Here is a 24,184-nt window from a genome sequence, read left to right as displayed (position 1 = left end):
CGCCCCTCGCAGCAGCGCAGCGCGGGCCCGCCAAGAAGCTGCGGAGCACTGGGCGCCATGGCCGACCCGATGAGCCGTGAGAAGCTAGGCCGGAGGCCGGGGCAGGTAGGAGCCGTCGGGAGGCGGCTGTGAGCATCACCCCAGCCCGTCCCCGCAGGCCCGGCCGCCCCGGAGCACACCCAGGAGGCTCCATCGAGGGTCTGTGGAGCCTGGAGCCGTGCTCGGTGCTGGTGCCGGGGCTGCTACTTCGGGCAAGAAGGCCACCGGGCCGAGCTTCGAACCCCTGACCTCCCCGAAGCCCGGAGTGGAACCCGGGGCGGGTCTTGGCATTGGGAGACCCTGCTTGACCTTCCCTACGGGAAAGGTTTGGGCTGCAGGGGCGCGCGTTTGCTTCCGGAGCACCCTGTCCTTGCATTGTTCGCCTTTCGAAGATGGCGACCCGAGGTGGCCTTGATCGACGGGGGCTGCTTGCTGGTCATTCAGCAGCAGCACCCGAACTCTGCAGATAGAGGCTCCAGAAGCTCACCCTGACCAGACTCTTGGTGACCCACAGGGTGACTGTTCTAGATTTAAAAAAAAAAAGGAAAAGAAAAGAAAAAATGGAAGTGAAACCCAGGCCCGGTGACTTACGCCCACGGTGCGTGCACTTGCAAGCCGAGGCAGGAGGATTGCTATGAATTCACAGCCTGTCCTGGGCTCTAGTGTGAGACCTTGTCTATGAGACGAAACAAAACAAAAGCAGGGAAGCCTGGCTAGGAAGCATAGAGGAGCGTTTCGCCCCAGAAAGCGGAGCCAGCCTTGTCTGTTGTTCAGAACTTTCTGGATAAATACGAGGGTCAACTTATACCTAGATGCGTTTTGTTAAAGCCCGTAGCAGGCTTTGACTACTTAATCTTTTGACCCCCTTAGGGACAAGCTTCTGGATACAGAGTCATTTCTGTAGGGTGCTTAACGGGGTTTTGGTAATTCTGGGCGAGGTGTTTGTGCGCGCACGAAAGTGCTAAGGAAAAGGACTCACTTCAGTGACTCGGGATTAAGCAAAGCCGCACAAAGATGAGATTCTGAATAAAAATGCCTGATTATCTAGAACACAAATAATTGTAGATTCCAACCCCGGAGAGTGTGGAGCCCCCCTTGCCAGCGCCGCAGCTAGTTCAGTCTCCAGAGAGAGCTAAATCACTCGGTGTCTGGGGGAAACCGAAGTCCAGTGATCGCCCTCTGAGAGCTCAGGCCCAGGCAGCCATGGCTGGTTGTCGGTGCTGCTCCCCGTGATAAGAGTGACATAAATAACGACTCACTAAAATGTAGGAGTGATTTGTGCTAAGCACTTCAGCACCTGCTGTTACTAATTAAGGGTTTAGACTGCCACCGACTGCAGATGGAAACCTAGGGCTTTTAAATTGTAGGACTGCCGTGCCCTGAATGCCCTGAATGCTGGCGCCAGAAACGAGACAGAGTAGATAAGGGCGTTGGTGATGGTGCCCGTTATGAAACTGCCCATAATTAAAGGACAAGGGGCAGGGGTGTTAGCAGCCCAAGAGAGCACGGGATTTCATTTTCACTCCAGTTTTTAAAAGTTCCCAATGAATATGTATTGGCTATAAAAAAAAAAAAGATGCACTAAGCAATTCATACAGGAAAAAAAGATACCGTCAAATGAAATCTAGCCAATTGTGTTCCTAGGTGGAAATTATAGATGTGTTCAAAGGCAATTTTGCAAAGGAGAATGTGCTAGAACTTTCCATTTCTCTTCTTTCATTGTTGGCAAACCTTCCTATAGCCTGTGCTCAGATGTTACACCACCAACAATTTGTGCTAATTATACTTCATCTGCTAAATTTACACTTCTGGAGAGTGGTCTTGAGTGGCCTTCTAAGTGTTCCAATCCCTGCGGCTGTCACCCCGAGTAGGTTGTGGCTCTGATTTGGTAGGTCAGGGACAGAGGCTAGAGCACTAGTCACCTCTTTCCGGAACTGCTTTGTTTTGTACTGTGAGCCTCTCAGCATTTGAGAATCCCAGGCTCCCTCGCAGGGCATGGCTTCCCGTGCTGCTGCCTCCCTACCCCATCTTAATTACCTCCTCAGACTCCTCCCATGCGCTTGTCTCTTACGGCTCTGGGATAGATTCTGGGGACGCTGGGAGGGGAGCCTGGGAGGAAATTCGTGCAATTAGAACATCAGGTGCCACCTAGAACAAGGCTCAAATGCATAGCTGCTTTTGTTCTGAGTCTGTGACTCACACAGCTGGGAGAACTTTCCACTGCCCAGTCTGAATGCACATCCCTGTAAAGCCTTTCCATCCCCTCAGCTTGAAATGACAGTGTGTGCGTGCGTGCGTGCGTGCGTGCGTGTGTGTGTGTGTGTGTGTCTGTGTATGTGTGTGTGTATGTGTGTGTGTCTGTGTGTGTATGTGTGTGTATGTGTGTGTGTATGTGTGTGTGTGTCTGTGTATGTGTGTGTATGTGTGTGTGTATGTGTGTGTATGTGTGTGTGTGCGTGCATGTGTGCGTGTGTGTCTGTGTATGTGTGTCTGTGTATGTGTGTGTGCGTGTGTATGTGTGTGTATGTGTGTATGTGTGTGTGTATATGTGTGTATGTGTGTGTGTATATGTGTGTATGTGTGTGTATATGTGTGTATGTGTGTGTGCGTGCATGTGTGCGTGTGTGTGTGTATGTGTATGTGTGTGTATGTGTGTGTGTGTGTGTGTGTGTGTGTTTAAGAAAATACAGAGGTCTCTACCATGCAAAGAGCCCATGCACAGTGAGCTTACCCTTCACAGGCAGGTTGTGACTCTTGCTTTAGAGCCAGGGGTAGTGCCTGGAACCAAGAGGCAGGTGATGGTTCCCGCCCTGACGCCCTTGCTCCCCTGGCCCCACAGCAGATGTTGGGAATGGGCTGGTAACCAAGGCTCACACGCTGCTCTGCATTCCAAGGATTGTGAGCCCTGCTGTCTGTGCCACACAGAAGGCACGGAAGGCCTGTGCTGCGGTGCTTGGCTGCCCCTCCCCGTGTTGCTGGCACTGCCTCTGCCCAGTAGGAGGGCTCAGTGAGTATCAAATGTGAGCAGGAGCACAGAGTGGCAAGGCGTCTGAGAAGACTAAGAGAGAAGAAGTTTCTAACAGAAAATTTTACAAGTTCGCCGCAGTCCCAGCCCCCTGGCTTATACCTATTTTTAGTGTCATCATTCATACCACATTGTTTTATTCTCAAATGGCTCAGTGAGAGAAAAAATTACTATATAAAGGTAAAAGAAAAATTAGTGGACTGGAGAGGTAGGTGGCTTAGTCGGGAAAGGGCTTGTAGCTGAAGCAGGAGGATTCAAGTTTGGCACCCAGTACCCATATACAAGTCAGAAGCAGCAGCAGCAGCAGCAGCAGCATCTGTAACCCAGGGCTTGGGGGCGGTGGCTGAGACAGTGAGAGCCAGTCTAGCCAAATGCCTGAACCCACATTCAGTGAGAAACTTTGCTCCAAAACGTAAGATGGAAAGTAACTGAGGAAGACACTTGACGCCTACCCACCACGTGCACAGACACACACACACACACACACACACACACGTCTTATACACACACATACCACATACACCCAACACACATACATTCACACACATACCACACCACATAAGCTCATACCACATATACACATCATATACACACTACATGCATACCACATAAACAGATATCACATACATACCACATTACACACACACACACACACACACACACGCATACAAGCACACACTCCACAGAAACAATTATATAATCATTTTATGGTTACCCTATCTGTACCAGGTAGATTATATTAGCATATTGGCAGTTGCTTCTGCTAAATACAGTATTAAAAAAAACCCCTATAACCCTCTTAGAGTAAGTTCTGGTAAGCACATATCACTGTTACAACAGTATGCATCTGTGGGGAGGGGCTCTCAGGAAGGTGCTGGAATAGAAGCAGTCATGTGATACTATAGTTGGACAGCAAACCCTAATGAGCTGCACCTGAAATTCTACTGACCTGTGGTGTGGTTTTCAAAGCAAGTGAAAGATCCCAAGGGCCTCCAGATTCTCCCTCAGTCTCTGTAGTTTCCAGGCGCCGAGACAGGAGGATTGAGTACTTGAAGCCAGCCTAGGGAACATTCCAAGGTTGTGTCTCAAATAATTAATGACATAATTATTTTTAAAAGAAAAAGCCATGGTATGTTTTGAAAATATTAGGGTTTTCGAAGAAAACAGAAGCAAGTTTGGCGAAGTAGGCTGATGTCAGTCCGCAACAAACAACAAAAACAACATACTGCTGAGTGGACACTTTTCTCCTTTCTGATGTTGGTGGGGCAGGTGAGTCAGACAGGCTCCTGCTGGTGTGTTGAACATCCCCCCTTCCTCCCCTTCCACAGCAGGAGGCCCTTTTGAAGCAATGAAGCCTCCAGCGAGTAAATGTCACTGCAAAAGAAGGGGGAGGGGCGGTCCTACATTAAAACCCAAGGAGACCCACCCGGCAGACACCATGCACAGTTCCAGGTGAACGCTTGGTGCCAACACAGCAGTTTCTCTGAGAAACGAAAATCCACGGTCAGACGTGAAATCCAGCCCGTGCCAGGACCAAATGCTCACCACAGAGCAAAGCTTTGCAGACGGGAGGGGAGAGATGCTGGGGTGGAGCCGCCGACTGACAGGGCCAAAGGTTCACACGTGTGCCAGGGGTGGGCACCTGGTGTGGAAGCAGCTGTGTGCAGAGAGCCTGCCTGAGCTCGTTCATCTGACCAGAGTAGAGGGGGATTTTGCCCCCAGGATCCGCCTGTGAACTGCTCTCCAGAGAAAGCTGCACACAGGACAGAGTGTGGGTACCTCCAGTCCTCTGTGTGGCCAGGAACCGGCACAGCCCCAGCCTCTCTGCTCTCTGGTCTGGTGTTAAGTTTCCTGCTCCCTAACACTGGACCCAAACCAGTTTCCATTAAAGGGAGCCACCACTGGGGACATTTGCAGCCCCTCAGCCTTGGTTCCTAGGTTTCTCTAGGGGAAGACTCCCGGATGTAGGTGTGCACACATTGTGACTCTGCTTTATTAAGAGTGCTGGTGTCTGCTCCGAAGTCACTTCCTGAGGTCCTCACTACAAGGTGTTCACGTTAGGAGGTGGAGCTGTTCCAAGGTGATTGGGGTCACAAGGATACTTCTGCCATCAAGAATAAGATTAGTGTTCCCGCAAAAGAGGCCCAAAGTGGACCCATCAGCCCTTGCACCACATAAAAGCACACTGAGATGTTGTCTTCTGTGAACCAGAAACCATGCCTTCCCTCGACACCGGATCTGTCAACGCCTTGATCTTGAACTTTTCCAATCTCCAGAGCAACAAGGAAATTAGTTTTGTTCATAATCAACCTTGTTAGGGTTCTTCTAAAAGAGAAAACTGGAGGCTGTTTGGAAAAAGAGAATAGAAACAAATGCTTGAATTCTAGTTTGTGAGGCTGGGCTTGGTAAAGTGGTTTATGTGTAAGCATTAAGACCCAGTATCTGTGTAAAGGCCAGGCACAGTGTTTCAACCTTGTACCCCCCCCCACACTCCCCTGCATTGGGAAGACACACAGGGAGCCCCTGGAACTCATTGGTCAGCCAGTTTAGGCAAATCTTTGAGCTCCAGCTTCAGTGAGAGACTCTGCCTTAAAAAATAAGATGAAGAAATCCCATGCAGACTTCTACCCACAGGCATACACATGTGCAATCAGGAGTGAACACACAGCAGGCATGGCTGCATTTTCATGTCATTCTAGCTCTGGGGAAGTGGAGATTCCTGGCCAGCCAGACTGTCATACTTGGGAAACTCCAAGCCTATACCCAAGAGACCTAGTCCCAACAAACAAAGCAGACACCGCTGCGAAGATGACACTCAAGGTTGTCCTGTACCTTCACACTCAGATGCACACACAGAGACACAAGTTAAATTTAAATGCGTACCTTCAGAGAAGTTACATTCCAAACATACCAGGTTATGAAAGCATCAAAAATAGAAAACCTTAAACATCCACAATTCACTTCAAATTCAGTACTTCGTAAAAGACTGAAGGCTGCACATTCAATCCAATCTGCTACAAAGAAATGGAGAGAAAGAATCTTCTGCTAACTTTCCCCAGAAGATTCCCACAGGGAGAAAGAAAATAGAGGAAGAAGTCATCCACGACGGAAGAAATACCATCAGTTTCCAGAACCAATAATAAGTGCTCGTACTCAGATAGCATCAGGGCACAGGAAGATAAGAAAGGACGTAAGATCACCCAAAGAAAGCAAAGTTGCTTGGTGCTTTCAGCGGCCATTCTGAAGATCACAAGGTGATGGGTCATCCTCTTCCAGATTCAGGGACTAGCACTGACTTGTAAGACCTCCGTGACAGCATGTTCGCACTAGAAGAATCTCCTGAACCTGTAACTGAAATTCGATAAAGTGGATCCCAGGAAAAAGCAAGTAGGAGCTACAAGGAACAGTATGGATCAAAGAAACGACAACATAAGTCATTGTGTGCAAATATTAATTGTAAATACAAGAGACAGAATCAAGTCTTAAATTCCAGGCATTCCCAGCAGAAGTGCGTGGAGGATTGGGGAGAGGGAGACAGTAGCATGAAGGGTGCTGCCTTGTGTGGAGAGAGGCAAGGGTTCAACGCTCAACCCGTGGTTTACATGTGGCCAAGGACTGCTGGGAATGAGGTCCAGAACACAAACATAAACTCACTTAAAATATGAGATGCTTTTGTACGCTTTGCCTGCATGTATGTATGTATGTGCATCGTGTGTGTGCCCGGTGCCTGTGATGGCCAGAAGAGGGCACCAGGTCCTCTGGAGCTGTCGCTAGCAGTAGCTGCGAGTCATCACGTGGGTGCAGGGAACAAATCTGGGTCCTCTGCAAGAGCAGCCAGGGTTCCTAAAACTCCTGGGCCATCTCTCTAGCACCAAATTCAGGTTTGTAAAAGTCTGTCCTCCCAAAAAGTGGTTTCAGCAAAATAAACAGTGGCAGGACCCACCAATTCGGCTTTCTCACAAAATACCTTTTCCAACAGAAAAGCCCAGTTGAGAAACTGGATCATAACCTTACCTGTTAATGGAACAAGAGAGAGGTTTGCAGGGAAACCACTCCAGAGGCCTTAGTGGGCAGGATCTTAACAAAGTAGCAAGATGCTGGACCCCAGCACAGCCCTGGGCAGGAGGCAATGAGGAGGAGCTTTCTTTCGCGGCCTGGAGTGCTGTCCGCTCCTTGGGTTACTTCTCATTCATGTTCGTTTGGTAGTGAACACACATGGCCACTGATTCCTTTCTTCTCTTTCAGAGAAAACTAGACCTTTTGCTAATTGGAGACGCCACAAGATACTTCCTGTCTAGCTCTGTACAGAAACTCCTTTCCAGCACGGCGCATGTCACCCTGACCATTTGCGATGTGAAGAAGGTAGCTGTCTTTTTGGCTGCAAAGACATTCGACATAATTTTCCTGAAGGTGACTTCCACCTTAACTGCAGAGGACCTGGAGGCCGCCAAGTTAATTAGGTAAAACTTCTCAAATCTTGACTCTACATCTTTAAGATTGCCTTTAAAACCCATTTTCTTAAATCCATAAGATACAGTATTATTGATGTACTTGACATAAAATTTGTTCGCTTTTCAAGTTTTTTTAATAACTGCCATTGAAATGGCGCCTCTTTTCAGGAACTATTAAGAGTTATGGTGGGCATGAAAGCAAGCACCCTGAGTTCTGTGTGGAGCTGGCAATGGCCTGAGTCTATTTCTGGGGTGTGATAGGCTCTTGGGATCTGACGTGAGTCCAGACCCTACCATCTCGGGAAGCCCCAGTGGCCATGGAGGACTGCTGCTTACTGGCTTGCTCCCAGTGACTTGTTCTGCTGCTTTTTGGTTCTACCTAGGACCACCTGCCCAGGGGTGGCACCAACCTCGGTGGGCTGGGCCCTCCCACATCAGCCATTAATCAAGAAAATGCCCCACAGGCTTGCCCTCAGACCAGTCTAATGGGGGCATTTTCTCAGTTGAGGCCCCCTCTTCCTGCGTGACCCACGCTTGCGAGCTGAGAGAGTCAGCTACCGCTCAGCTGGCACTCTGTGCACGCTGGTGGTTAACTACGTCACAGCACTTTTTAGTTTGAAAATTCTCACGCATGTGAAAGTAGAGGAACAGGCCAGTGAATCCCCAAGTCCTCGGTGCAGCTTTGGCTGTTCTTGGTGTGACATCTCCCCTCTTCCAGAAAGCTCCTCTGCAGGCGGCTTTACAGCAAATCTGACGTTGTGCAGTTCATCCACCCATGTTCTAGTAAATACTTGGCTAAGACTGGACTCAACAGAAGCCCCAGCTCCGATGACACATCAATACATTAATAATTCTGTAATGTTGAGATATCAAACCAGCCTTCAGTGTTTCCTGCTTATGATTCTAAAATCTTCTGTTAACCAAAATTCAAATCTCAACTTTATCTTCCTTGTATTGTTTTTTTTGTCTTAAATTATACATATATATTTTTTTTCAAACGCACACACACACACGTATGTGTTTGAAAGAGTTTTTAGTTTTATGTAACTTTCTCCACTCTGGATTTTGCTGATTTAATTATTTTTAAAATTTATTTAGTTTTATTTTATGTGCATTAGTGCTTTGCCCTGGGTGTCGGATCCCCTGGAACTGGAGTTACAGACAGTTGTGAGCTGTCATGTGGTGCTGGGAGTTGAACCCCTGGTCCTCTGGAAGAGCAGTCGATGCTCTTAACCACTGACTCATCTTTTCAGCCCCTGATTTTATTCTTATCGTGGTCTTGAAATGTCCTATTTTCCTCAACCTTTTCTAAACTAATGAGAAATTTGAGAACATAGATAAGGTTCAAGTTGTTTTCTTTAATTAAGAAAGAACAGCCCATTACATCACTCCTCACTGACCTGAGATGCTGAATTTGAAACTTTTTCCCATCAGCTTGAATTCATCTGTAGCTTTGTTTCTAGTAAGTTAAACCCTTGAATCTGGTTTTCTTTGAATGATGATTTTGTTTCTTTGTAACACTTTTCCCTCAGATCTCGAAAGAAGAAAAACACATGTTTGCTGTTTGTGTTTGTAATACCTGAAAATTTTAAAGGTATGTATGTGATTTCCTCACGTACTATGTTCGTTTTCAGTCAGGAATTACAAGGTTGGTGCTAACATGATTCTTTAGACTGTATTTCAGAATATGGAGTGGATATAAGTTTTACTGAGCCACTGACCTTGGAAAAATTGAACACAGTGGTAAACTACTGGAGAGCATTCTTCACAGATATGGGTGAGTTAAAAATATATTTGTTAAACTCTACAAAAACCCGTGTTTGCACATCTTTAAATTAGTTTCCCACTTCAGCCTTTTATTTGTGAGTTAACAATTTGCTATGTATTTTATGAGTGTGTTTTTAATCATAGTCAGGAAATAAATGTAAATAAGGAGAAAAGAATCTTTCTTTTTCTGTAAGAGAAGCTAAAATGTTCAGAAATTTCAAATGAATTGCATGCTAGCTGTGTGATGGTGGCTTCTTTTTTTGTTTGTTTGAATAGTTACTAAGTTTCTTTTCATTTGGCAACCTGGCTGCTATCATAGCTTGGTTATTAAAATATAATTGATTAGGTTACTTCATTACTGCCATGTTCAAAAAGCAGGTGCATTAACCTGGGATAGCACAGTAACCCCTTCCTTGGAAAACACTTGTGTAATTATTTGCCTCCCGAAATGAATAAGAATCTTTCTTTCTCTTGCATAGGTTTAGATACAAAGCATTACTGTCAGTGCCCCAGTTAGACCTCTCCTTTGTAATCCCTTACCGATTGTGTTGAGTATATTCCAATACTTGAGCACTAATTAAATTAGCTGATCCTACAAGGATAGCTGACAGCCTCCAAGTCCTGGAGTTAATGCGGCTCACTAACTATTTTTGCTTGCTGTGGGCTGAGAAATCGTTGGGAATGAAGTTGACATTAGAGGGAGAGCCTAGGTGAGGCTTGCTGCATCATATGAGTGAACTCTGAAGACCTAAGGTGCAGTTTGATGGCTGCATTGAAGACACTGTGTGGAATGCTTGAAACTTGCTGAGAGTCTCCATTTCAAACGTTTGCAGCACACGCACAAGGAAATAATTATGTAAGCTGGCGTGAGGATTGCACTAACTTGATTGTGCTATGTTTACAAAGTATATGTTTATCAACTCTACATACTGCAAAGCACGCGCGCACACACACACACGCACACACACACACACACACAGTTATATCTCTGTAAAGCTGGAAACTTTTTTTAGTCATACAATTAATATTTTCTTGAAACACACGGTGGGTCATTATATATAAGTTCACATTCTGGCGTCAGTACGTCTGCCTCTTTATAGTGTTGGCTTTCAGTGGTCAGTGTAGTGAGTTCAATTTGTAGTAGAGCCTCACCTCCACCCCCACCCCCAGCCGCTCTGGCTTCAGAGGTCTTCCTGGGTATGACCAAGCATGTGGTCCTGGTCCCTTTGCAATCTGTTCTCTGGTCCTCAGTGCCAACAGCAGCTGCTCATCACCCGTCCAGCACCTCTGGTCACAGCCATTCTCTGGATGCTTTATCGCTGCTCCAAGGACCCACAGCTGCTGACTCTTTTTCCTGTCTTGACAGTGCAGTTGCTTGGCATTTCCTTAGCAATAGAAGGGGGATGCATAAGCTCGCTTGGAGATGCTTTATAAGGAAAGCCCTGAGTTGCCAGGTACTGACTGAAATCGCACGTCCTGGGGAACAGCGTATGGAGCCGTTCAATGGTACTCTCTAATCTGAGTGGTTTCATGCCTCCTGGACTGAAGTCTATCATTTGCTCTCCATTTTAAAACCCTGCTTTGTAAAAAGTCACTGGCAGTGATTTTAGGACTAAAATGAGCCTCTTCCCAAACTCCCGGCAGATGCGGAAAGCGTCGAGAGCCTTCCAGAATGTAGACTGCACCTCCAGACTGCCTGTGCTGAACTCGGGGGACACTTTTCTCCTGATCTGGTTCTTTGGTTAGTTTTGTTTTTCCCCTGCTTTTCCATATTACATATGCTTACCGTGTGTGCAATTCACTAAAGAGACTGCAAAGAGCTTCAAGGTAGGGCACCAGCCCTGGCCCTGAGAGTGGCGAGGAGGGGAGGCTTGCCTGGGGGACAGGGAGCATTCTTCAGCTTCAGATTCCAGAGCTGAGATCGGGGTTCGCCTCACAAGAAGATCCAACCCAGCAGAGGAAAGCACATTGATGCTCAAATAGACTAACAGCAGACCCCCTTTTTAAAGTCCAACACAAGCTTGAAACTCCGATGTTCGGACAGACAAACACAACCTTGCCAGGTCTGTGTCTACGGCACTTTCTCCGCCTTGTCTGTTTTGAACCCGCAAACTCAACACTTCAGCTGTTGAACTGCTGTGATTAGGAGAGTTTGACACCCTATGAAGGAAGTTCTCAGTTTATTTTCTTCTTTTTTCTTTTCTTTTTTTACAGGGCAGTTTGGGCAGGCTCCCTCAGTGTCTGCATGTCTGGGCGTTAGAGCTGGTATTCAAACCCACATCCCACAGGCATGGGGACAGACGCTTCCTATGTTAGCTTTGCATGTTGGGTAAAACCCAACTCTTTTGTGAATGCTGCCCTGTCTTTCTATACCTGGAGGGTTTTTTTTGAACTTAGAGCTTCCCAGAATGGGCACATACTGTGGTCCATGGGATGCTGGTGAAATTCTGCATCAGACACTTGTGCTGTGGTCCATGGGTGCTGATGCTCGGGAAATTCTGCATCAGTCACTTCTGGAATGCGTAGAATGCAGCCGTCCATTTTTAGGAACAAGGAGGGGACCCGGCAGCCAGCTCAGTGTAGCCAGCCAAAGGTGACCTCACTGGATGGCGCATGGAGAGTGACAGCTTTGCCAGCCTTATTTAGCAGCCGAGCCTCAAAGAGCTTTATGGAAAGATGACCCCCTGCCTGGTGTGAGCGTTCATGGATTCCCTATACCGTGTGAAAGCATGTTTCAGTGTCTGCTGATTCTGAAGTTTTCTTTATCTTCCCTCCTAACCTTACTGCTCTAAATAAAAGTAAAATTTCCAATCAAGTCCCACCCTTTTGGATAAAGAGAATAGGATTATAGGACTAGGGAGATAGCTCGGTCAATAAAGTAGCTGTTCGAAAGCTTGGGAGCTTGAGCTGAAACCCAGAATTCAGACACAAAAGCTTTGAGGCGTGGGTGTTCAGAGTCCCAGCACTGGGGGCTGGAAACAGGAGCAGGGTACTCAGGGCACCCGGCAGGCCAGCCTAGCCCACTGGGTGAGCTTCAGGATAGTGTGAGACTATCTCAAAAACCGTGGTGGACAGACCGTGAGGAAAGCAAACAAGGGGATCTCTGGCTTCTTCTCTCTCTCTCTCTCTCTCTCTCTCTCTCTCATACACACACACACAGTGGGACTGTTTTTAAAGTTAAAAACAGTGCAAAGGGGGCCATTTATAGCATTGGCCACACTTCCAGAGGAACCAGGTTCAGTTCCAGCAGCCACGGGGCCACTCACAACTGTCTATAACTCGAGTTCCAGCAGCCACGGGGCCACTCACAACTGTCTATAACTCCAGTTCCAGCAGCCCTGTTCCCTCTTCTGGCATCTGTGGGCTCCAGGCACATGTGTTGCATATCATACCCATAAAATAAAAATGAATAAATGGGGCAAAACCCTGAATTCCCAGAATCTAGACAGTAGTCAGAACAATGTCCGTTACATAAGGACGTTTAAAAGGCAGAGAAGCTCACTTTGCTGATAAAGCTGGAGCAGGGTGTGAAAAGTTGTCCTGTTCTGTTCTCTGTGATGGACCTTGACTTCTACATTTTTGTTTCATATGTATGGCTTTTGCTATACTTAAGGTCTGTGTGCCACAGGCATGTAGTACCCTCTGAGGCCAGAAGAGGGCATCAGATACCTTGGAACTGGAGTTACAGAGAGTGATGAACCACCACGTGGGTGCTGGAAATAGCAACTGTGTCCGTTGCTCTTTAATGTCTGAACCATCTCTCCGGCTCCATGTGCCTTGAGTTCTTAAGGGTAGATACAGTCATGCTGTTTGATTTACAGGGGGACCGTAAGATCCAGTACAGAATTTTGTAGGTAAACACTGCATCCGATCAGCCTGACAGCATAGCCTGCCCCATAACATGCTTAGAACATTTAATGTTAGCTTACAGGTAGGCAGTTGCCATCTGACTCAATCTGCTTTGTATGTAATTTATCAAATACAGCTGGAAGGAGAAATAGAATGATGTTGCAATGTTTTTTACAACAGCATGAAGTATTAAAAAAAACGTCGTCTGTGGGTGACTGCTTGTAATTTGCAATAGCTATAATTGATAAAATTAGAATGTCCTGATTATATGTTATATTTTAGAATTTTGGTCATTGGATTTATAATATTTTGAAATCTGAAAGAAAAGATTCAGGACCAAATGTGTCAGGTCCAGTGATTTAATGTATTGTCCCCTTCGTATGAAGCAGGAGACTTAGTCTCCATCTGGCTAGAGAATTGGCATTTATTGTTGACAATTGCCTGACAATTTTCCTCTTTAAATGTGGCATGATTCTTCTAGCTCTGAGCGGCTGAAAACTGACCCAGAAGTTGAAGTGAAGGCCCCATTGCCAGGTCCCGAGAGAAGCAGAAAGACCTCCACTCTTCACTCAAGCAAAGAAAAGCTGAGGAGGTGAACGTCGACCCAGCCTTTGGTTTCCTGGTTGTTCCTTCACACAGAGAAATCACTTCCACAAGTTTCATAGCTTTAACATTGCTAAAATTAGTCTAGATGAAACTAGTAAATGTGGCCACTAAATGTATCATCCTTTCGGCCATTTGGTCGCCCGAGTGACCAGGTAGCGGAGTAGGGGCATTGTCGACGCCGTATGGTTGGGGGACAGTGACGATTCTGAGTGGGGGAATATACACATTCGTTTGTGGTTCTCCTGCTTCTTGTGCATTCACACGCTTTCTTAATGCACACTGGGAACAATACATAATGGTGGTTTTCATTATGGAAGTGACATATATCTAGCTAAAGTGTAGGAAAGGGAAACTTCTGTCAGCAGTTGAGTCATCTGTGGATAACGATGGCTTAATATCTTCGCTTTCAGCCCTTTTTGAATTTCATTCTTGGTTTATTTAATGACTGGGAATACATCTTACTCTCTGCCTTGAATACTACTTTTCCTCATTAAGATTAATAGGATCATTCCCACTGCACGTGAAGTTCTGAAGATGTAATCAACTATGGTTTGCCTAAGGAGTTTAACGTGTTTAGGCAGCTTTTCATATTTTACTGAGAGACTGCTTTGCACATGGAAACTTTGCTGTGTGTTTTATCTTCAGCTCTTTTGTGTGTTAAAAGTTCTCTGAAAAGCCTTCCAGTAATAGTGTCCAGTTGTTGACTCCCCAATGATTCCCCCCTAGGATAGTTCCAAGACATCTCTGCCAAAGCCCAGAGCTCCGGGAGCCCTATAAAAATCCACTTGCCAACATATGTCCACTCTGACTAATATATGTCAAACAAGATTTTTTTTTGGTTTAATTTTTCTTTTCTGAAAGGTGGGGACTTGCCTCAAGTCCCAGCTGTTGACCTGCACAAGTCAAGGTCGTAACTTTAGGAATAATGAATGCCAAGGGCTTGGGTTAATTCAGTTGGATCTACGTTTCCCATGTATCTCTCTTTCGGATCCTAGCTTGGGCACTGTCCTTTGCATTTTAGTTCGTCTGTGTAGGAAATGCATCTTCTTGTTTCCCTCCATCTCAGGCCACTGCATGTGTAAAACACACATGTCACAAGGCCCAACCTCTTATTAAAAGCATGGTCCAAACCCAGATTCAGACTCCTGTTGGCCTGCCAGTCTTCTAGTGTGAGCTGGAAAAGGATGTCTGTGTAGTGTGAGACTCTTTCCCAAGGGCAGGCTGCTGCAGATCTTCAGGGGCTGTGAGCGGTGTGCCCTGCACTGTCTGGACACCCGGCGCCACGGCCGCGGGCCTGGTGAGGGGCTGGGGCTGCCCTGGCCCAGCTCTGTAGCTTGTCAGCTGATTGCCTTGTACTGCCTTCGAGCGGGGACCCTGGAGGCTGGCATCTCAGGAGCTGGGGGGACTGCTGGCCTGTGGGGGCGTGGTCTGCCTCTGAAACAGAAACCAGATGAAGATGGGGACTGTCCATTTTCACACACACACACACACACACACACACACACACACACACACACACACGCACACGCGCACACACACACACCCAGGAAGAAAAATCGTTCATCCTTATGACCAAGGAGGCTAATGCTTCCCTGTTGCCTCGCAATCCTTTGAACAGGGAGCGCATCAAGTTTTGCTGCGAGCAGCTCCGCACTCTCTTGCCGTACGTCAAGGGGAGGAAGAGCGATGTGGCTTCAGTTATCGAGGCGACGGTTGATTATGTGAAGTACGTCCGGGACAATATGTCTCCAGCCGTCATGGCCCAGGTATTTGGTTTCTAAAGTCCTGTTTGGCACTGCTTCCATGCACCAGTTTTTGTTTTTATGTTTTGTAGCTGCAAATACATGTGTTCCTAAGTCTGTTTTTACATGTGCACTTTCGTACTCCTTTAGATTACAGAAACCCTCCAGAGCAATAAAAGGTTCTCTAAGAAGCAGATGCCCATTGAGCTGTTCCTGCCACGTGCAGCCACGGCACAGAGGTATGGCCAGGACCGTGTGGATTCGTGTGTGTGTGTGTGTGTGTGTGTGTGTGTGTGCATGCATGTGCACTTCCTTCTTGGTTCATGCTGGGAATGGACAGGAACTGAAACCATACACAGTGAGAGCCCAGGTTAAGGATCTGGGAATGTCTCCCATTGCACATACTAATCATTTCATTACTGCAATAAACGCATAGAATATTCCCCGGGCTGTGGTCCTTGTTACCCCTGAGAACCTTAAGATAGAGCTTTGAGACTCTGCTTGCCCAGCAGGGGCCGGATGGAGTCTATAATTCTCTGGCAGAGGTTGAGGGCTGTGGAGCATGTAAAACCAGTCAGTAAGCAGTCCTTAAGCTCACTGACACACAGTGTGATATGCCAAGTGATGATTTCCTTACTCAAACTTAGGAGTCTGTGCAAGCAAAGAGAAACCAAAGAAGACCTTAGAAGAATCGCTGAATGTCCTGAGTACCTCTTTGTTCTATTTAAGTGGTCTATAGCTGAGGCTCTGTCAGGGTTCTTCAGATCTTGACTAATAGAAGAGCCTTTGACGAGCTGGGGTGTTGGCGTAGTGGTTGAGAACACTGGCCTCTTGCAAAGGCCATGGGTTCAGTTCCTAACACTCATATGGCCGCTCACCGCTGTGACTCCAGTTTCACAGGATCTGATGTCCTCTCTGGGCCTCTGCAGGAGCTGAGTATATGTGGTGCACACACACATGCAGGAAAACATTCATACGTACAAACAGATACATTTTTTAAAATGCAGTTTAGAAGAGCCTTTGAACTCAGCACGGTTCTTGCTGTTTTCCTGAGAGGAGCACAGAGTGAATCCTTCTTGTCTCTCCAGGAAAGATGGTGTGCTGGCAAGCGCGTACTCATCCGTGCGGGAGATCCTGGCTGATCAGTGCTTGAATGTGTGCTCCATGCCTGCTGCAGGAGGAGGACCCTTGGAGGAATCTGGAAGAGGTGAGCTAGGCCTAACCTGTGTATCTCACAGAGCATGTGGGTCTAAATGGGGGTTCCGCCGCTCCCAGGTCCCCCGAGTCTCCATTCCTGTCCTGCCATAGCCAGGTGGGCCTGAGGCATCACACAGTGAGCCCTGGCTTCATCCTCAAGTGTTCAAATCGAGTTCTGTTAGTCCCTTTCGTGTCCCTGCGGCAGAATTCCCGACAGAACAACCCCAGGAGGGGAATGTTTAACTGCCCGCTCTAGAGGATGCAGTCTCTGATGGCAAAGGCAGGCATGGAAGCATTCACACCATAGGACGTCACAAAGCAGGGGTCAGGAATCAGAACAGGACGAAAGGGGGGGGGAGGGGCTCCAGCACCTGCCAGCTGCAGTCCAGCTTCTAAAGCTTTGCCAGCCCACAGAACAGTGCCACCAGCTGGGGTAACACGCCTTCAAAATGAGATTCAACCACAGGGGTTGTCTCAGGGGCAGAAGCATGGCTGCTCTTGCAGAGGACCTGGGTTCAGTTCCCAGCACCCACACGGCAGCTCACAACTGTCTGTACCTTCAGTTACAGGGGATCCGCTGCCCCTTCTGGGCTCTGCAGGTACTGCATGCGTATAGGTGCATAAATGTGCGCACACACTCATACACATGACACAAAAAATAGAAGAACTGCCTCAGAATTGATCACAGTTGACAGGATGTGTACCTTGCAGGCGGATGATAGGCATATTAATAAATTTATTTTTTATAGACGTGGAATCTAAAATGAAGCATAATTTTCTCTTAGTACCCACAGAGGATTAGTTCCAAGTCCCTCTGCTGACACCAGCTCTTCAGTCTCAACTCCCTTCTATAAAATGGGATATCATTTGCATATAACCCAGGCACATCCTCCTGTTTACTTTAAATCTTTTGTGGGTTGGATGACACCCGATACAATGTAAATTTACCCAAATAGTTGTTACATTATGTTGTTTAAAGAACAAAGTCTGTTTCCATGTTTTCTATAAACTTGGTGTTGCTGATTTTTTTTAAAAATATTTTTCATCCATGGTTGAAATTCCAGCCCAAGGATATAGAGGACTGACGGAGCTCATACTAATTCAGTGCTGGCTTTGTGCTGAGCATTTAGAATGATAATTTATTTACTTCTTTCAGGTCTTTGTTTAAAGGTCACCTACTCTGAGTCCTCAACTGCGTAGTTGAAGCTACCATTTCCTGCCTGCTACATACACTACAGGACACCATTAACCCACTGTCTCTGTTGGATTTGTCTTCTTAGTACTCATCACCTGCTAATGTCATTTACTCCCATGCCTTGTTTATTGGCTGTCTGCTCCTATTACAGTGCCAGCCCCATGAAGGTGGAGAGTGTCCCCTCCTGTTTTATCCAGTGCTGCATTTTAGTATCTAGAGCAGCGGCGGTCACGAAATGCGCAGAGCACAAATACCATTTGGACATACACAGCCTTCCTTTCAGAGGCATTTCTGTTACATTTTTGGGCAGTCCTAGCCCTTCCCACATAGCTATGGAAATAAGGACGGGAGGGGCGGAGCCAAAGCAGAAGAGGACGAGTGTGTGGCTTTTGGTGTTCCGGGAGGCTGCTCTTCCCAGAGATGCCTGTCCACTCTGAGTGACTGCTGCTGAGTGACAGGGATGCCCCTCTCCTAATCCAGTCTTTCACTTCCTCTAAGGAACTATGCTGTCACAGCATCCCGCCGTGCTGGGAGCATCCTTGGCCATCCCTCTCCCCACTAATGGCAAGCCTGTGCCCTGGTGCTCTGCTTCCTCTAAGGAACTATGCTGTCACAGCATCCCGCCGTGCTGGGAGCATCCTTGACCATCCCTCTCCCCACTAATGGCAAGCCTGTGCCCTGGTGCTCTGCTTCCTCTAAGGAACTATGCTGTCACAGCATCCCGCCGTGCTGGGAGCATCCTTGACCATCCCTCTCCCCACTAATGGCAAGCCTGTGCCCTGGTGCTCTGCTTCCTCTAAGGAACTATGCTGTCACAGCATCCCGCCGTGCTGGGAGCATCCTTGACCACCCCTCTCCCCACTAATGGCAAGCCTGTGCCCTGGTGCTCTGCTTCCTCTAAGGAACTATGCTGTCACAGCATCCCGCCGTGCTGGGAGCATCCTTGGCCATCCCTCTCCCCACTAATGGCAAGCCTGTGCCCTGGTGCTCTGCTTCCTCTAAGGAACTATGCTGTCACAGCATCCCGCCGTGCTGGGAGCATCCTTGGCCATCCCTCTCCCCACTAATGGCAAGCCTGTGCCCTGGTGCTCTGCTTCCTCTAAGGAACTATGCTGTCACAGCATCCCGCCGTGCTGGGAGCATCCTTGACCGTCCCTCTCCCCACTAATGGCAAGCCTGTGCCCTGGTGCTCTGCTTCCTCTAAGGAACTATGCTGTCACAGCATCCCGCCGTGCTGGGAGCATCCTTGGCCATCCCTCTCCCCACTAATGGCAAGCCTGTGCCCTGGTGCTCTGCTTCCTCTAAGGAACTATGCTGTCACAGCATCCCGCCGTGCTGGGAGCATCCTTGACCGTCCCTCTCCCCACTAATGGCAAGCCTGTGCCCTGGTGCTCTGCTTCCTCTAAGGAACTATGCTGTCACAGCATCCCGCCGTGCTGGGAGCATCCTTGGCCATCCCTCTCCCCACTAATGGCAAGCCTGTGCCCTGGTGCTCTGCTTCGTGTTCCTGCCTCAGAGATGGGGAGACAGGGACAGACGAGATGCGGGAGTTGTTCATGTGGGTCTTGGACCTCAGTGACAGACAGGATCGCAGAAGCAAACTGGTTCTCCCAGTGCGTTAAGTGCAGGATAGATGTACCACATGCATGCCTAGGGGGTCAGGGGAGCTCTGGGACAAATGTGCTCCTACAGTTGTGTCTAAAGTCATAAGAGAAGGTGGGGGAAATAGAACACAGACTCCCTTAGTCCTGTAGCCGAAGAAACAAATACAAATCACTTCGGTGGTCTGTTTAGGCCTTTCTCTTGACCTGGGGAGAAGGGAGGAGAATAAGGAAAAAAGAAGAAGAAGAAGAAGCCACCCCCAGCCACAGTTAAATTATTCGAAGCGCCTGTGACTCAGTGTAACATGGGATAATTAAACTATGTCAGGGAGGCTGCACCCAATGCCTGTTAAGGATGTATCTTTATATACAACGCTATTCTGTAAAAACAGTGTTGATGGCACAAGTTCATGCTTTTCTGTGCTTGAATATTTTGTGGAATCACATCACCCAAAGAGACCACTCTAGGAAGACAAAACTATACTAGTGCTGTAGACTTACAGGATATGCAAATCCAAAGGGATCTGGAAGGTAAGTGAGTCAGATCCCCCAATTTAGTTACTGCCAATTTGAAAAGTAACTGACCGTATTCATTATGTTTGCCTTATATGTATATCTTTCTCTAGATTGGTCATCCCATTTTTATTTCATAATTTTAAAAAGATTCATATTCTTTATTCTTTATTTATTTTTATTATTTTATGTGCTATTTACCTATGTGTATGAGTGTTTTCCTGCATGTATGTATATGCACCATGAATGTGTGGTACCTATGGAGGCCAGAAAACGGTGTTAGATCCCCTGGAACTGGAATTAGAGGGGGTCATGAGTGTGCTAGGAACCTCCTAACTCAGGTCCTCTACAAGAGTGGGATGTGTTCTTAACCACTGAGCCATTTCTCCAGTCCTAGAGATTATTTTTAAAACACTGTGTGTTTAAGAATCTTTGTCTTCTAGCTACTGTGCAGAACTAAAATATAACTGATGGTCTAGCCCACTTTAGTCATAAGAAAAAAATCAGACAAGCTTCCTTTGTAACTGAGTGTAGTTTGGTTTTGTTTGTCTTGTTTTGTTTTCCTCACATTCTTCCTTGCTTTCTAAGAATGGTGTTAGGGTTTCTATTGCTGTGGTAAAACACCATACCCAAAATCAGCCTGGGGAGGAAAGGATTTATTTCATCTTGCAGCCTATAGTTCATTATCCAGTGAAGTCAAAGCAGGAGCTCAATGCAGGGACTTGCAGACAGGAACTGGAACAGAGGCCATGGAGGAACACTACTTACTGACTTTTCAGCCTGCTTGCTTATAAACTCAGGACTGCCAGTGGGTTGAACCTTCCCACTTCAATCAAGAAAATGCACTATGGACTTGTCAGTCTTTTGGAAGAATTTTCTTTATTGTCTCTCTTCCCAAATGACTCCAGCTTGTGTCACGTTAACATAAAACATATGATCCTGATGGTAGACACACACACATACACACAAACATACACACACGGGCAGACAGATCTGCCTGTCTTCTAAACTCTCTCATGATAAACCAATGTAAACATACAATGGTTATGTTGAGTTCGATGTCGTTACAGGAATGACCACATGCTGTGGTTCAGAGTCACAGAACTGTGCACAGTGTTCACAGACACCTGTTTTCCTTCTTGTTACAGGTCAGCCAAGCTCTGCTTCAGAAAGCCCTGTTGAGGATCTCTATACAACGCGAGTCCCCACGCTCTCTCTTAACTCCTTCCATGCTGTCAGATATTGTTCTGGGCCTGTCCGTCCCCATGAAGCAGCTGCCAGAACAAATCAGAACATTTCTATCTATTTGCCATCTGCTGTGTCCAGTGTCTCCAACCTCCTCTCTCAGCACTGCAATTCTGTGCTTTGCCAAACATGCCCGGCCAATCCCAATTGCCCGGTAAGTGTTCTGGGTCTGTGAGTCAGGCTGCATGCTCCAGCCCGTGAGCTGTACCTTGCTTGCTGTTAATGCTCTGGTCTCAAAGCTCAGAGTCTGTGCCCAGGAGCTGTGTCGGCTTCTAAGTCACTCTGTCTGAGTGACAATAAATGCAGCCGTTAACCCAGGCCCTTATTCTCCGTTCTGCAGGCCTGGCTTCTGGACGTATCACGAATCTGGATGTGGCCTGGCTGGGCTAGCATTAGGTGACCGAGTGGATTCGGGCTTTTGCGGGTCTGGGTGCCCCTCCTTCTCCCTGCTTCCACTCAGATCTCCTCATGTTCATTCTCAGCGGCCCCCACACCTGCCCCCTTGTTTCAGCTGCAGGGTTACTCTCACCATATGAAAACCCAGCCTCCGTTTACTATCAGGCTGAGTTCAGACACCAGGTTTTATACAGCAGTCCCTGGGTACCCTCATGCTCTGATATGTGTTTACCACACCTCAGGGAAGGTAGTATCTACAGACATGAAACTCACAGTCTTGAAGTGTCTCAGGGATAAAGCCAGAGAAGCAGGTAGCTGTGGTATGGGTTGGAGCATGTAGGGAGAGGACATATAGTCAAGTCAGTTACTGCTGGCCTCAGGAGAGGAGTTTACTGTCTAAGCCAAGATCCAGAAGCAAAGAATTAGCCATACGGGGGTCTGGGATCAGAGATGAGCAGGGGAGCATGTGGCTGGTGGATGGATCGACGTAAACCGTGAAGTCTTTGGAGGCCGTAACTAAGTCATATACCCTGCGAACTTCAAAGCCATGGTCTAACAATACCTAATACAACCCTTCTAGAGCAGAAAGTACTGTTACCTCTATGTGACATCTGTGAAACAGGAATAATCATGGCTGTCTTAAGATGTACTTGTGAGAAAGACATCCCACAGGGAATTACAGAGAAAACTTAGAATATGAGTGCCACAGATTTGATATTTCCAGTGATGGTCAGAATAGGAAGGCCAAGACAAATGAAAGCAGATGCCATAGTACTGCTTGACGATTGGTTGATTGATTGATTGATTGATGACTGACTGGTATGAGATCCTGCCTTGTTATCTGCTCTGGTTTTGAACTCTTAGCTTCAAGTGATCGTTCTGCTTAAACCACCCCAAAAATATTGGGAACTACAGGCTCACACTCTAAACCTGATACACTGGGAACTACAGGCTCACACACCTGATTAATTTCTAGCTGTTGATATATACTTACTGTGTATGTTTTTGCTGTGTAATTTTTATAAGAAAATATCTTTGTTTTATTTTGTTTTTAAGGTAGGTGTGTGTGTGTATGTGTGTGCGCCACAGTGTACGTGTGGAAGTCAGAGGACAGCTTTTCTTGTTTCTCACGTCTTCCTTGGTGAGGCAGTCTCTCCTGTCTCTCTGCAGTGTACTCCAGGCCATGAGCTTCCAGCCGGTCCTCGAGCTACCTCATCCAGCATCTTCCGTGGGTCCCAAGATGCAAACTCAGATCATCAGACTTCTCAGCAACTGCTTGGGCCCGCTGAGCCATCTCTCCAGCGTCAAGAAAACAATTACTTTTAAGAAAAGTAAATATTTGGAAACCTGTAGATTTAGTTGCCTGAGACTCCAGTTGGCTTTATGATCTATTTCATGATACAGAAATGCATTTGTGACATTGTTAAGAGTGAGCCAGCCTTCGGTTAAGGTGTGCCTCTCCCTCCTCTGCAGCAACAGTTCGGGGCATGCTAACGCTCCATGCTTGAGGTTCATGTTCTAGACCACATGCTGGGCACAGTTGCTCAGTTCAGGAAGAAGGGACAAAGAAAGATTTTTGAAAGCTGCCGGCCCTGGCTTTTGATGAATGTGCTAGAATCTTCCAAGATACGTAGAAAGACAGTGGATGGCAGTGATAGCCTTGTGTTCCCAGGCATCTTCATCCATGCAAGCAGCAGCAGCCCGAGAGACCCACGGACATTCATTCTACCAAAAACCATTGTTCGCTTTGTGACGATCATGCTACGAGGAAGACCCATGTGGGTGTAAATAGCCAGGCCTAGGAAGGCATGTCGATTCTCCCAGGCCACCAAGCACAGATCCTGCAGCCTGCTTGCTTCTGTCACTGACTTCTAGTTGACATCTTTTCTAGATTTGGCATTTTAGAGAGACGTCTTCTTCATTCGCCACCCAAACTAAAATATCCGGGGGGCTATGGAGTGGTGCCTGCCTTTCCAGTGGGTGACTGGCTGCATTAATGCGCTTTTGGCTGCATTTTGCGACCCTATCAGTGGTATGAGAGCTAGGAGAGGCGTTTATCTTGCTGGATCTTTATTTACAGACCCACAGATTTCCGCTTTGTCCTTTCTCCCTACGCGGTGTTAGAGCAACTGTCGTAAACGGGGAGGTGTGGTTGTTTTATACTTCATCAAAATGTTCTTACACAGAAGTTTTACTGTAAAAGTGTTAAGATTTACCCTGTAATCCATTGTTTTGTTTAATAAAATGTTTTCTTTTTAATAACAGTATGAAAGTAATTTGGTTTTATTAGATTTTTGAGATGCATAATAATTACTTCAGCTTTTGTTTTTCTTGTTCTAAGTTCTTTGAAGATGCCAAAATGACAAACTGTGGATATGGAATGTGCTTGTGAGGGAAGTAGGAGTTTCCAACTCAGGGCCTGTGCTTTTCACGTGGTGATGACTGTTTGTAGTCTCGGCTGCAGTTGCTTTGGCCTTGAAAGAGAGATGTTTCAGGTTCTGTGGGCTTTGTCATGTCCCCGGATGGCCTCCCTTACTGCTGGAAGTGCTGCTTAGATG

General features: G+C 47.0%; 1 protein-coding gene across 1 annotated transcript; it reads left to right on the top strand.

The window, feature by feature from the left end:
* On the top strand, positions 1-23,890 carry LOC101843954 (spermatogenesis- and oogenesis-specific basic helix-loop-helix-containing protein 2). The gene is made up of 11 exons (XM_005077456.4): positions 1-105; positions 7,310-7,524; positions 9,048-9,109; positions 9,188-9,292; positions 10,927-11,023; positions 13,613-13,723; positions 15,356-15,503; positions 15,630-15,718; positions 16,568-16,686; positions 21,134-21,384; positions 22,797-23,890. The coding sequence occupies exons 1-11, from the start codon at positions 58-60 to the stop codon at positions 22,950-22,952; spliced, it is 1,401 nt and encodes a 466-aa protein (XP_005077513.1). The 5' UTR covers positions 1-57; the 3' UTR covers positions 22,953-23,890.
* Positions 23,891-24,184: the final 294 nt, after the last annotated feature.

Source organism: Mesocricetus auratus, unplaced genomic scaffold (assembly GCF_017639785.1).
Source record: "Mesocricetus auratus isolate SY011 unplaced genomic scaffold, BCM_Maur_2.0 Super-Scaffold_100011, whole genome shotgun sequence".
Taxonomy (NCBI): domain Eukaryota; kingdom Metazoa; phylum Chordata; class Mammalia; order Rodentia; family Cricetidae; genus Mesocricetus; species Mesocricetus auratus.
Note: the sequence above shows the minus strand (reverse complement) of the source record. Positions and strands in the feature narration are given on the sequence as shown.

Bases quoted from the DNA above. Each gene is read 5' to 3' on its own strand.
- LOC101843954 (XM_005077456.4), top strand. From the start codon at position 58: ATGGCCGACCCGATGAGCCGTGAGAAGCTAGGCCGGAGGCCGGGGCAG. The intron at 7,525-9,047 runs GTAAAACTTCTC...CTTTTCCCTCAG, and splicing joins GAGGCCGCCAAGTTAATTAG to ATCTCGAAAGAAGAAAAACA. The intron at 9,110-9,187 runs GTATGTATGTGA...ATGATTCTTTAG, and splicing joins AATACCTGAAAATTTTAAAG to ACTGTATTTCAGAATATGGA.